The sequence below is a fragment of the Rhinopithecus roxellana genome, chromosome 9 (assembly GCF_007565055.1).
Source record: "Rhinopithecus roxellana isolate Shanxi Qingling chromosome 9, ASM756505v1, whole genome shotgun sequence".
Lineage (NCBI taxonomy): Eukaryota > Metazoa > Chordata > Mammalia > Primates > Cercopithecidae > Rhinopithecus > Rhinopithecus roxellana.
Genome location: NC_044557.1, coordinates 139,227,536 through 139,242,529, shown reverse-complemented (window position 1 = coordinate 139,242,529; position 14,994 = coordinate 139,227,536). Strand labels below are relative to the sequence as shown.

The window sequence follows — 14,994 nt, the reverse complement described above, 5'->3', positions numbered from 1 at the left end:
GCTGAAAGCAGGAGAGATCTAAAGTGAATATATTTAAATACATGTGAATGATACACAGAGGCATGTTCCTCCCAGATCTGCAGGAAGAAGATGAAGCAACGTACGCAATGAATTAAAATGCTTGTCACCTAGTGGATTCCGGACAGAGGGCAGTCTTTAAGACCCAGCGATAGTATTTGTCTGGAGAGGAAATGTTGCTTTTTGACAGATGAGAGAAATCCCCTCAGTGTTGGCTGTGGGAAGAGAGAAGCGAAGTCAGTCACCTGGTGGTGAAGGCCAGTAAAACAGCAAAGCAGGAGGAAAATTTTTCTCTCCCTCTCTCTCTTTCTCTCCCTCTTTTCTCTCCGTAGGATCCACCTCCTATTCTCTCAACTCTTTTAGCATAACCTTCAAAGAAGAACGTTCCCTTCTGACTTGATTATCTTCTTTTCCCCACTGAGAAAATACCTCTCAGCTACAAGACATATTTTAAGTCTATGCAGGACTTCGGGGATTCTGTTATCTTGCCAGGGAAATTGATCATTGCTAATGCCTGGGACTGGAGCTAAATTAGCTACCAGAGTAAGCCTGACGGAGGAAGGCTTTTATCATACACTCTTCTCTTCAGTTTGAACACATTTGCTTGAAATTTGCCGCATGATGCTGACCAGGGAAGCAGCTTTTTTTCTCAGGATGCAGCAATTCGCTGGTTTCTAAGCTTATTGCAGAAGAAGAAATAATCTTAAATAGAGTGGATATCTTTTTCCTTTTGGCCCTTGTTTCAATCGACTCAGCTGTGTTGCACCGCGGTACAGATCACCTGTCACTAAATCTTTGAGGAAGTAAAACAAAGTGAATTATTATTTATTTATTTTCCTTATTTTTAACCCGGTGGAGGCGGCGTGACCACGAAGAATGAGACTGAGAGGAGCTGCCGGGGCTTGGAGGAGGATAAAGCTGAGTTTAAGCTGGAAACTAAAAGACTAGATTGTTTTTGGGTGCCACTCGCCCGGTTCCTCTCCACTTCGTTTAGTTGCACTCCATGGACAGATCAACGAACCTGGACATTGAGGAGCTCAAGGTACGTGCCGATCCGGGCGGGCGTCGCGGCCGCTTCTCGGCGCTCCCGGCTCTCCCCTCTCCTTCCTGCGGCTCCTCTAGCGGCGCGGAGTAGTTGGTGGTCCCGCGGGACGGCGAGGGGGCGCTGGGGGGACGCACACCCGGGCGCAGGCGCCCCTCCTGGGGCCGAGGACACGGAGGGCGGCTCTTCCGAGCCCGGCTGCACTCCCGGGCTGGGCGCCCTCCCCGCCTGCTCGTCCCGCCAGCGGCCACCCAGTCCTCCTCCTGGTCCGTGACGGCAGCATTTGGGGTGCAGACCCTGCGCCTCGTGCTGACTAGTCTCCCCGGGAAGGCAGCGGCACCAGCTCTGCCGACTGTCACCTGCTTTCCCAGCAAAGTTGTCCGAGCTGCGCCGCCACTTTGCCTCTCCCCGGCTCCGATCCCGCCTGTGCCCCCGCCCGGCACGGGGACAGTGCATTTCCGCTCAGAGATTCGCGTGACAGAGGCATCTGCAGCGACAGCCCGTTTTTATCCCAGAACTTCGTGAGACCCTCTTTCCCCCCCACCGCCCGCGGGCACGGTTTCCTCCGCGCAGTTGCAGTGCGGGGCTGGAGAGGGTCCCCCGCTGCCGGGGACGACGAGCCTGCCCCAGCCCCAGGCGCGGGAGCAGGTCGGGGGACTGGGGCGGGGAGGCGGGAGCCAGGCTGGTAGGGGCGGCATCTGGGGGCTCCTGGCAGCACTCGGTCCCCGACCCGCCTGCAGCCCCCGCCCCCGCCGCTCCGCAGGGTCCCCTCGCCGCGCCCTCTCCCTCTGGGGTCCCCTCCTCGGCCGCGAGGGTCTTCCCGGCGGGAGCATCCGGGCTGACAACGCGCCCCTCTGCCTATGGGCACCGCTGCCTGCTTCCCTTCAAGAAAAAAATAAAAAAAGTATATATATATAGAAACAACAAATAAAAACTTTAAGAAACCAACAAACCACAAAATACTTTAAATGTCCCGCTCATTGTAAACGAAAAAGCGGGAAAGGGGGCGACACTGGGAGCACCTCTTTTACTGAAATCCTCCACCCTTCTTTACCCCTAGGCATTTGGTACGCTCTACTATTTCAGAGGTTCAGATGGATTCTGGCTTCTTTGATCAGTGAGAATGTCTAGGCACCCCCCACCCGCTGGAGAAATGAGTAGAGGTTTGCCCTGAAATGTCAAGGAAATGGGTTTGTCCGACAAGCTAGGCAGGCTGCAAAATCCCCTGCAGAGCTCCAAAGCCTCTATCTGCAGCCTGTCCTGTGCCCTGGCCAGGGAGCTTGCAGGAGCCCAGTTCTCCGGGCGCCCCAGATTGCATAGACGCAGAAGGAAGGAGGGACAGAGAACAGTGGCGCCTGCTAGAATCACCCGCCACTGATTGTAGATGCAGTCTAGGGCGGAGGGAGGACAGTCAGAAGACCTAGAACACCACTTCCACCTAAGACTGAGTTCTTTGGGGAACGGGAAGTAGGGAGGAGGCAGATTTCATGCTTCATTTAAAGTTGGCCAACAAGAAGTTTCTGTGTTTTTGCCAAGGTCATAGTCAGTAGACCTTGGCCTGGACTAGAAGTTTCCTCGTATCTCTCTGCTCTACTCCCATAGGACACATTGCCTTTATGTTTGCAAAGATTCCCTACTTCTTTTTCCCAAGCATCCCTGTCTCTTGGGATGAAGGGGTGGATTTTATTTGAGATGCAAAGAAGAATTTATGAAAATGACTGTGGATCTGTATTTTATGCAGAGGTGGAGTATCCAGATTATTTTTTGGTTAACTTTAGGGTATGACACAGAAGAGAGCGTTTTCTTAAGAAAAATTGAAGGGAAAAATGATTTGGTGTGATTCTTTCCCCTGAAATCCCTTTAGTTTCCTAACTTGCCCCACTCTGAACCCCAGTGCCACTGCAATGTTGTTTAAATCAGCAGAGGAGCAAACCCACTGGGGAAACTTCTGTCTAGTATTAGTAGAAGATCTCAGCTTAATGTCACTATTCCTGCACAGATAATCCAGAGATCCTCAGAGTCAGAGTGTACTGGACTCAGTGCCCTGGCAGCAGAGGATAGGGAACTGGAAAGGCTTAGGCATGAGGTCGTGTGTTGGCAATGACTGGGAAGAAATGAAGGCATGTTAGATACAAGGATCTATTGAGGTTGTTGAGAAATGATGTCAAGGACAAGCTACTTCTGAGAGTCAAAACTGGCAAGTAAGGAGATGTAGTCCAGCCTTATCAGAAAATGTTTGAGATCCTGCAGTTTGGGGAATACATTTGTGTTGTCAGTTTTGACTACACTTGTGGAATACGAAGGCTGTGGAATACTTCTGAAATACATACACTTTGTAGAGATGAATGCAGTGCACGTGGAATAACTTGTCTAGATTTCTTCTTTTTAGTGGAGTTGGTTGACTTGGTTTTCTAGACATTCCAGTTCAAGTAAGTCTCTGGTGGCTTCTTGCTGAAAAGCCTTCCAGGGTGATCAGTGGAGAGAGGGAAGAAAAAAGCTAGGATACTTGTTTTTGGCATTCTTTGCATGTTTTGACTTTTCCTATGATCTAATAATGCTTACATTAAGACACATCCACACAGAACTTTGGTTTTTATGATGCTTTAAATACACAAAAAAAATGTTTACTGGGGTTGGATACATAAATAAATGTGCATAATACTATAAAAATACAGTTTAGCTTAGTTTTAGATGATTAAGTGTCATTGTTAGGTGAAGTTGCTTACCTCAGGTTTTAAGAAAAAGACTCTGATAATTTATCTTTATTTGGGATAAACTATTTTCTCTTTGAGATTTTAACAATTTTTTTATTTTTTGCTGTGCTGGGATGTGCAAACATTGATTTTTTTAAAATGTGCTATACAGTGTAAATAGTGTTTTCTTTTGCAAACTTTTAAACTAAAGATAAACTCATTGTTAAGCTATTGCTGCCATTATTACAACTAAACAATATGCATATTAAAGTGTTTATTTGATGGAAAACTGAAATATAGTTATGTGTGTAAAACTTGCTAATGAAGGTAAGTATGTTTCATCTTCTATTCTGCCCACAAACTCCTGATGAAACAGATCAAGGCAAGGGAGAGAGTTCTCATCCAAAGAATGTGTATGTTCTTTTCCCTTTGATCTCTGTTTCTCTGTCCAATGAATGTATAAACTTTACTCTGGATTTTGCCCTGGTGTTTACTTTAAAGAAGAAACAACATCAAACAATCCAAAATATGGGTTGCTGCTTTGGAAATGTGGGTGTTAATGAATATTGATGTTAGAAAAAGCCCCGTCCATCCTGGAGTATCTGAGTTACTGAGTACTGGGTGCCTTTTAGCAGTTGAGATTTAAATGCTAGCTGTAGCCTTTATTTTAGCTCTGTAGTTGCTCTGTTTTAAACTACTGATCTTATGTACTGGAAAGGAGACAACTAAGTTTTAGAGCGGACACTTTAAAATTTGCTTTATGTAAGATTTACTCAGAAGAGACATTGAGGCTGAATAAACGGTTATGATAAAGTCTATGACTTTGTTGATTCTTTTACTCATCTTTTAAAATATGGGTACTAATTCACCTGTATTAATTTGGCAATTAAGTTATGCTTTCAGATGCTAAGAATGTATTTGTGGATAATTGTTACTTGCTTTGAGATCAAAAATATACATCATGAGTGTAGTATAATTTTTTTGCAGTCATGTTAGATCCCAGCTTTTATTTATTTATCTGTCAGGATTGTTCTGTTAGTGGGCTGACTGGCTAGAAGTTCAATTAGGTTTTTTTCTGCTACTTGCAGAACATGAACAGTGTGCTTCTGGAATATTTTCTGAATTATTTTGCAAGTTACAAAAAGTACAAACTACATAGTTAATCTTGAGACATCAAACAACTTTTTAATAGGGATAATCTTACTTATTTGAGTTAATTAAATGTAGTCCCGTCACTGTTGCTTCATTTTTCTGTTTAATTTAACCGACATTTCATCTACCAAGAACTTGAATCTTGCCCTAGATAAGTGAGGAAAAACCCTCCCTGAATAATATAATTAGGTCATTAAGAAAGTGTTGTATGGGTAAGAAATGATAATACAGCAAAAAAAAAAAAAAAAAAAAAAAAAAAAAAAAAATAGGTATTTAAACAAGAGATTGATTTTAAAAATGCTGAGGTCTTAAAGCAGTGCCATAGTACATTCATCTACAGTTTCAATCAAATAAGAGAGTTGGCACTGAGAAGAATTCTAATTTTTTTCTTTTCTTTTTTTTTTTTTTTTGGTTTGTTTCATCAATAGGACACTCAGCCCAGGAAAGTCAAGCTTGCTGCAGTGTAGGAAACTTTCTGATGAATCTAAGTAGGTGGTATTTTGTTATGTTAGTCATTCTCTAGTGAAAAATAGTACTCTCTAACAAATGGCATATTTTTAGCAGCTTGCCTTATATATTCATTTCTTGGCTGAGAAAGATGAAACATATTTGTGAATACTGAATTATTTGACTTGTTTCACATCTAAAGGAATCATAACTCATTTCCCTCTAGGTCTAGCTCCAATTCTCTTTACAAAATAGCAAGTAGTCACAAAGACTTAGCAACAGGTAACCTTAATTTGAAAAATTATTATCGTTTGAAATTGATAAACTGCAATTGTATACATTTATGGGTTACACTGTGATGTTTTACTATATATCTACAATGTGGAAAAAATTAAATGAAGCTAATTACTATATTAATCACATCACTCATTTTTTGTGGTGACACATTTGAAATTTACCCTATTAGCTATTTTGAAATATATATATATATATATATATATCTTGAATTTTTAATATTTGGAAATAGAGTTGTTTAATTGAAGTTGAAATTAATGTCATGTTACAGTAGTGAAACATGGCTTATGCCATTAAGAGGGATGAGGGAACATATTTGATATGAATAGAAAAAGAATTAAGAAAAATACATTTGAGGGAAGTTGGACAAATGACTATTTTAGAACTCTTCAATGGTCTACTGTCATTACTAAGCATATGTTCCAACCTATATCCTGGCTATTACAATTTTGCTGATCTCTAGAGTTTACCAATTGAAAATACATCAAATTTTGAAGGCCCAGTAAAAAAGGATATTTTAAGATTTATGTACTCAAAATCATAGCTACACGAGATGGCTTACTGATGTAAGATAATAAATCCACATCTGTCTTTGGGACATTTATATAATATTTAGTGAGTTGTTTCTTATGCTGTTTCAGAGTTTCAGCTCAAATACAATTTGGCAGAGCTTACAACTTTAAGTTACTAAGGAAAATGACCATTTACTTTTGTTCAAAATCTCTATGAATTTTTGAGAATATGCATTTAAATTGGTAACTGTTTAAATGAGTAAATGCTTATATGTCAAGGTAAAGATTTGTACATTTATTTGTTGAGAATTGTGCTTGGTTTGTGACAAAATTCTTAGCTTCTAAAACTATCTGTGACTAGAAGTAAGCTACCACATTTTCTATAAATGTCACTTTAGGCAGGGCATGGTGGCTCACGCCTCTAATCCCAATACTTGGGAAGGCTGAAGCAGGTGGATCACTTGAGGCCAGGAGTTTGAGACCATCCTGGCCAACACGGTGAAACCCTGTTTCTACTAAAAATACAAAAATTAGCAGAGTATGGTGGTATGCTCCTGTACTCCCAGCTCCTCGGGAGGTTGAGGCGAGAGAATTTCTTGAAGATGGGAGGCAGAGGTTGCAATGAGCTGAGATCTTGCCAGTGGAGATCTTGCCTGGGTGACAGAGTAAGACCCTGTCTCAAAAAAAAAAAAAAAAAAAAAAAAAAAAAAAAAGAAAAGAAAAGAATATATTAATATCTAAAGTTTTTAGTTTACTCAAAGTCTCTTCTTTTTCTTGGCAAACTTCTAGAAACATGGGTTTATCTATATTCTCAGTGAAACTGATGAGAGAGACTTCTATGCCAACCACAGAATGAGCACATTTAAGGTTACCAGCCCTCCAAGAGAATTATAGAGCCTCACATTCTAAACATTAAAAATTGTTCCGAATTGCCTTGAGAGTTTTCTTGAGGCTTCTAAACAACATGTTTGTACGTTGACTGAAAAATACTATAAGCCACAATTAGATTTTAGAACACTTTATACCACGTTGTTGGTATTAAATAGGTTATCTAGAGGGTTCTATGTAAAGTTGACATAGAAAACCTTTAAAAATAAAGGAGTTTAGTATCCAGCCAGAAAATCTTTAATTACCATGGCAATGTACATCAGGGAAACAGGGGCTAAAGCTTCAGCCTTAGAAGTTAATTCCAATAGTCACCCCACACTAAAATGGCGCTCTGAAGCAGTTAGAATTCAGAAGCGTGCAAAGTACAAAAGCTCACACTATTAACAGGTTGTAGCCTTTGAGGAAATTCATTTGTGCAGTGGAAAGGGTGCGGATCTGGTTAGAGTAGTACTTGGAAGACATTGTTCAAAATCTGGCTCTGTCATCCACCAGTAGTAGACTGGTAGTAGACACACCTTGGGTATGTCCTCAAGCTTTCTTGACCAAGGGTTTCTCAGTCATTGCAAGGTAGGGATTAGATTTGATGAAAGGGTTTTGTCATAATCATTTTTAGCCACAGTTGAAGAATTTGTTCAACGTGTTTTAAACAACCTGACATTTAACTCCAGTGAAAGGGAAGTTTGGTTCAAGACAGTCTGGGGACTCTCTCCTTACTTGCCTTTGACATCTGCAGTTGACTCTGGGACCCTGGCAAGAGCTGTAGACTGAAGAATGGAAGGTAAAAGTCTCAGAACCAGTTAATCTCGAATTATCTTCCAGGGCTCAGAGTCTATGGCTCAGAAATGACATTTTTGTGTCTTCTTCAAAGGTAATTATTTTCATATTGATATAGTTTATATAGTTTCTTTCATTCTGCAAATAATTCTTCGTTTGAACATCAAAAAAAGATTTTCTGCTGAATATTATCTTCTCCCTTTATGGATACCAAAATGGAGACTCAGAAAAATCAAGTGAAATGCCTAGGATCACAGGGTTAATACAGCATAGAATAAGAACTTAAATTCATGTCCTCTCTTTCCAAATCCTGTGCTATTATATATAGGCCCAAATTCCATGGAATTCTTAAAGAATTTCTGATGGTAGAGGTTTTTCACTGAATTTCTCTAATACTCTAATTTCAAAGAAGACTGACAGTATTTGAGCTACCATCATAGTATTTTACTCTTGTTGCAAAGTAGTGGTTCATGTTATAGTTTTTTTTTTTTTTTTTTACTAGTATCCTCATTCATAGTGACTTATTTATTTGTTGGTCAAATCACCATTGGTTGATATTTGTTAATTATTTGCATAATGTTTCAATGAACATGCCTCAACACTTCACATCTCTTCTTGCACATTCTGGGTTACTTCAAAATAGTTAAAAATGCAAACCTTAAATCTATAAGAACTAAGAGCCTACTATATTTGTCTTTGCTGGAGGCATGCAATGCTTCAATTACTAACTCACACATTATTATCTAACTTATTTCCACACTTGTTTTTAAACTCACATCTTTCTTTAGAATGGCTAGAAAAATACATGTTATCTACCTAAGATAAAAGAGCCTTTGATTCTTTCCATTCTTGGGTAGAAGCAACCAATTCAGCTGCCATGAGTGAGAACATTTTTGTGAAACATGATTTAATAAATCAATGTCAGAAATGGGAAAATGCTGTTATCATTGTGATTCCACAAGTCTGTGTCTACTCAGAGTAATTGAGGGCTTTTAAAATCTAAAACAGAAGGAGAAACTAAATCAAGGAAATAATTGCTTACCTCAAGATTTCTTGAATGACGTTCTAGCCTTCAAACTCTCCCCCAACATGAGATGCATGAGATAAAACTTCTATCTAGTCTTACTACCAGAATTAGTTGTACTCCTGAGCAACTGATTGACATTTAATTTTATAAATCTTTTTCACCATAAAATTGATAGTGTTTTTCCACTTTAAATTAGTTCCCCTTTACCTTAGGAGCAGATTTGTGGTCCATCTTCAACAAATACTTGTATCTTAAATTCCTGGCCTCATAATATTTTCGACTTCTGAAATTATTATTATGCTTTCATAAAGAATTAGTGGTAATAAATAAATATACACTTAAAATTATTAAAACCTTTTTTAGATACTCTTCATGTTTCAGTAGACGTGCTTCAGTATTTCACATCTCTTCTGCACAACTTATAACTATGCGTTTTTTTTTGAGACGGAGTCTTGCTCTGTGGTCCAGGCTGGAGTGCAGTGGCATGATCTCTGTTCACTACAACCTCTGCTTCCCGGATTCAAGTGATTCTCTCACCTCAGCCTCTTGAATAGCTGGGATTGCAGGCACCCACCATCATGCCTGGCTAATTTTTGTATTTTTTTTTGATACAGGGTTTCACCATGTTGGCCAGGCTGGTCTTGAACTCCTGACCTCAGGTGATCCACCCACTTTGGCCTCCCAAAGTGCTGGGATTACAGGTGTGAGCCACCATGCCCAGCCTGCGTTTTTAAAAAATTTGTCAAGAGCTATGAAGGTTATAAAGCTTAACTGTGCTGTGTGTATCCAGTTTTTTTTGCATGACTTCAGTTGTCTATGATAGTTGTGTAATTGGTGAACTTTTGTGCCACAAAATGAAACCCACTATATATCTAAAGTACAAGACTGATACTTAACACTTAGGTTAACACCTCTACCTGTTCTAAGGCATTCTGTCTTAAATCATTACTTTTTTATTGCTCTCAAATTTGGCCTTTGTAGTGAATGATCACCTGTATTTCTAAATCTCTGTATTTCTATTGTCTGTTACTTTTGTCTAGGGCAGAGACATTATTTTAGAAAAAGTTAAAAATAAATGAGCTCATTTTAATCAACATCATGTTTAATGTTTTCACATCTACTTTATACAAATCAATGTTTTGATCAGTTGCTTGTTCCAGGCAGCAGGGACAGTTACTTTTCTATATTGTATTTCATCTCATCAAGTTTCTTGAAGGTGATGCCTCAGTCACGGTTCCATGAATAATCAGGTCTGTGCACAGTGTTGTGTCTTAACAGTAAAACTCCTCATTATTAAATCATCCCTGGGAGAAATTATGAGCATTTAGTAATTACAGTATGTGAAATACACAGGTGGATTAAGTTAAAGGTATCTTTGGTGTGTGGCAAGGACAACTGAAGATCTTTTAAGAGCTACTGAGTACACTTACAATACAAACCCTCTTTCATTTCATAAATATGAATATATTGTTTCTTATGTTTCTTTTTTCATTTATTTCCTAAAACATTAATAGCTCTTAAGGTATAACAAATAAAAACACAATTGACTTTAACATTTTAACATTTGCAAGTATCAACTTTTTTTTCCCAACATCTGTTCCATATTTCGACTCAAAGTGAATTTCAGAAACTTTTGGAAAGATATGATTGAAGCCATAGTAAAGTTTCAGCATTTTATGATGACATGCTGCCTCAAACAATTAAATAGTGCTGTACATTGGCTTGACATTCATAGACTTCTATAATTGTGAAAATTGTCTGTGAACATGCTCAGAGTGTAATTTTTTGTCTTCCCAGTCTCAACTTTCTGATGTTTAGTGAGATGCTCCGTCCATCTTATTTGTAAACTCTGTGCTATTCAGAGTTGTGGAGTTGTACTTTAATGTTTTCCAACATGTGCGATGCAATCAAAATACAGACAATTGAAATCTCATTTTTTCACCTGTTGTCTTATCGACGAACAGTGCCACAGTAGAAATGAATAAAAATAATAAGAAAAAACATCAACTACAATTTGGGAATGTTAACAGCAGTTTATAGCTTGAGAGAGAAAGAATGACTCCAAATAAATAAAAAATAAACAGAAAAATAAAAAATAAACAGAAAAAACGTTATGTTTCTACCCCACAAGAACATATGACTTAACAGATATTATTTCCTCTTTAAGTAATGTCTAAAGTTTACATTACAAGACGTGATTCATTGTGGTATTAGTTGGTGTAATGCTTAGAACTCTTTCATATGTACATGATTGAATTCTTAGCAAGAATTTAACTTTTAAAATACTTTATGTATATGCATTATATGACTATTTACGTATTTGATCTTTCACTCTCAGAATCATTTAATAGTTCCTTTGTGTATGCCATGGGATATACACAAATTCTGTTTATACATAAAATTTGTATGGGATTTTGTCTGTAGTATTTTTCTATTCCCTCTTTACATGTACTCCATAGACATTCTCATCTACTCATGCAGTTTGTACTTTCACTTACAAGGTGATGATGCCTGGTTGTGGTTGGGCACTTCCCACCTTTCTCTTGGGCTACATGCCCACCTCCCAATATCCAGAAATCTACTAGAAATCTTTACCTGGATGCTTTGCAGTCACCCTGATCTAACAAAATGGAGGACACCTTTCATTCTCTGTCAAGTCTGCCCCTCCTGTAGTATATTCTCTGTCTTGGGTAGTGTTTCACCATTCACTTTGACATCTAAGCTGGAGCTCAGAAGATCCTTCTCTACTTATCCCTTGTCATCATTCCATACATCCAACTGGTCATTAAGACCATCACACTGTATAGTGTGCTTTCTTCCTTCTACACATCTTGTTAGAACCCTAGACCAAGTCCTCACCTTTTCTAATCTGTTTTATCCTAAGACATACATATGTATTTCTTGCAGTGAGGCTGGCCATATTATAGTGAATTCTACTGTGATATAACTCTAGGGTTCAGGGTGGGTTTGGAATTGCCATGAAGGGATTTATGTATTCTCTCTTAAATTTTCACAAGTCATTTTAGAATAAGTTGGGTAAGAGTGGAAACTGGGACACCAAGGGTGGGCCTGATGCTTGATGCAGTGGGATTTAGAGGTCTCTAAAAATGCAAAAGGGTACCCTCAAAAATGAGAAAAAGATGGCCCCTGGAAGTTAAACTTCATAGTAGCTACTGATGAAGACTAAAATGTTCAGGTTGGGGATAAAAACGCAGATTATTTGGAGATAATAATGATCAATTTTGATTTTCTGTCTTGATGAAATCTTTGAGTTACGCTCTCCCAGAACCATGAGTTATGCTTGACAATTTCCTTAGCTGATTGTTTGTATTTTTGACAGTTTGATCAGATTTCTTATATTCAAAAATATTATCTGCCTTTGAGAATTTGACAGCTCTGTCCCTGTGAGGTGGCCCAAAGACAGTATGCTAACACAGTGAGCCAGCTAAGTAAGTAGGGAGATAGGTCTGAAGGATTTTTCAAGGAAGACAGACCACAATATTTTAATTCTGAGATGTGTATTACACTCAATGTATTGGTTTGTTAGTTACCTGTAAATATGTTGCTTAGATGACTTTGTAATTATTTTACCCTTGTTATCTTAGTCTTTCAGTAGAAGTTACTTAATCATCATAGCTGTGTTTAGCTGTTCTATGGGGGTTACAATGTGGACTAGTAAGAGTGAGGTAATGTAGGTACACATAGATCAAAGTAGGCATGGAATTGCAAAATCTAACTAAAGATGCCTGGTGATAGCAATGGATAGTGAGGTATTTCATAAGAAAATGTAATTTGCAAAGTGGGTGGATTTTAGGAGGCAAGACCTGTCCATGATTCTCCAGAGGGACATTCTTCTTTATTAAGGAACCGCCTGGTTTTTGACACTTTTCAACTACTTTCCCTCTGTCCAGCCAGTCTCTAAGCAAGTCACATCCCATACTTTCAGATTTTCCTTTATGAATAAAATATTATGTCTTTCACATGTTTGAAATTCATTGTCACTTCCCATTACTTATGTTATAATCCACACTCCTCAACACGATATATCATGATACAGAGCTTGCTAATTTCCAGGCTATGAGTACTCTTTTGTACTTTCCATTATGTGAATATGTGCATGTGCGTGCACATACAGACACACACTCACACACATTCTACCGTAACTTCACTGAATGACTAAGTTCTCCTTGATCATGCCAGTTCCTCTCCTTCTGTTGTAATGTTGCATATGTACTTGTCTGAAATACATCTTCTTTTCTTAGATATTTCCTACTTATTGACCAGTAACTAGTCCTAGGAAGAGATGGATATATCTCTTTTTTTGTGTTCTTATACACTTGGGACATTGAGCTGCATTATATACTTCTAACTCAATTGCACTGTAGAAAAAAAAAAAGTCCTGCATAATACCAGTCATTTGAAGTTTGTTGAAAATTGCTAAGGGGCCAGTATAAAGTTAATATTTGTACATATTCTGAGTTTCCTTAAAAAGAGTGTTCATGATTTAACTTTTTGGGGATTAATTCCTATATATGTCCATTAGATTAAGCTTATTATTTATGCTGTTTTAATTTTTCATAATCTTTCTATTTTGTTTAAACTATAAATTAGAGATACATTAAAATTTACTGTTTAGACAATGCATTTATTTCTTCTTGTAGCTTTCTCAATGTTTGCTTTAAATTTTTTGAGATTATAAGATATGTATAAGTTTAAAATTATATTTTCCTGGTGAATTTAAACTTTTATGTGATGATTTTCTTCATCTCTGCTAATGAAATCTGCCATAAAGTTCATTTTGTCTGATTTTAATATAGCTATATCAGCTTTTATGAATATCACTGTACCATTATCCAGCTCTATTTTGGCTAGTTTTTCCGGTAAGTATTATTTTCATTCTTTTATTTTGAAGCTTTTTGTGTATTCAGATTTTAGATATATCTGGAAAGCAGCATATAGCTAGATTTTAGAAATCCATTTGGATAATGCTTTGCCTATTTACTGCATTTAGCTTATTTACATTTATTGTAGTATCTAATATATTTGGGTTTATTTCTGCCATTTTAGTTCATCAGTTCTGTTTATCCCAGAAATCACTTGTCTCTTGTTTGAAGTTCATATGATAGTAGCAAACTGAGTTTTCTTGATAGTCTGATAAAGTCCTTTTCTTTCTCTAGCTTTTGATATTTTTTTTTCTGGGTATACAATTTTAGATGAACAGGTATTTTCTCTTAGGATATTAAAAGTATTACACTGTCTTCTTGATTCTCTTTTTTTTTTTTTTTTTTTTTTTGAGACGGAGTCTCGCTCTGTCACCCAGGCTGGACTGCTGTGGCCAGATCTCAGCTCACTGCAAGCTCCGCCTCCCGGGTTCACGCCATTCTCCTGCCTCAGCCTCCCGAGTAGCTGGGACTACAGGCGCCGCCACCTCGCCCGGCTAGTTTTTTGTAGTTTTTAGTAGAGACGGGGTTTCACCGTGTTAGCCAGGATGGTCTCGATCTCCTGACCTCGTGATCCGCCCGTCTCGGCCTCCCAAAGTGCTGGGATTACAGGCTTGAGTGTCTTCTTGATTCTCATATTGCCAATGAGAAATCAGATGTTAATCCCTTCTTTTAGTTTTTAATGTTCTTCAATTTTATTATAATGTATCTTTAAGAGGCAGGAGAATGGCATGAACCCGGGAGGCGGAGCTTGCAGTGAGCTGAGATTCGGCCACTGCACTCCAGCCTGGGCGACAGAGCGAGACTCCGTCTCAAAAAAAAAAAAAAAAAAAAAAAAAATTATCCATGTTGGTATTTCATAACTTTCCTGAATCTTTGTGAAAGAAGAAAAATATAGTCTGTTATAAATAGGGTTTATGTAAGAACTACTATATTATCTTTTTAAAGAAGCCTTTGGGCCGGGCGCGGTGGCTCAAGCCTGTAATCCCAGCACTTTGGGAGGCCAGAACGGGTGGATCACGAGGTCAGGAGATCGAGACCATCCTGGCTAACACGGTGAAACCCCGTCTCTACTAAAAATACAAAAAAACTAGCCGGGCGAAGTGGCGGGCGCCTGTAGTCCCAGCTACTCGGGAGGCTGAGGCAGGAGAATGGCGTAAACCCGGGAGGCGGAGCTTGCAGTGAGCTGAGATCCGGCCACTGCACT

General features: G+C 38.7%; 1 protein-coding gene across 4 annotated transcripts in view; it reads left to right on the top strand.

The window, feature by feature from the left end:
* The first annotated feature begins 225 nt into the window (after positions 1–225).
* Positions 226–14,994, top strand: part of SGCZ (sarcoglycan zeta) — a 1,206,077-nt gene continuing 1,191,308 nt past the window's right edge. For all 4 annotated transcript variants that reach the window (XM_030937797.1, XM_030937792.1, XM_030937796.1 and 1 more), the window contains exon 1: positions 226–1,060. Coding sequence is in view for 1 of the 4 variants with exons in the window: in XM_030937792.1 (XP_030793652.1) it covers positions 1,022–1,060 (39 nt within the window). In the remaining 3 variants the exon portion in view is untranslated. The remainder of the gene's footprint in view (positions 1,061–14,994) is intronic.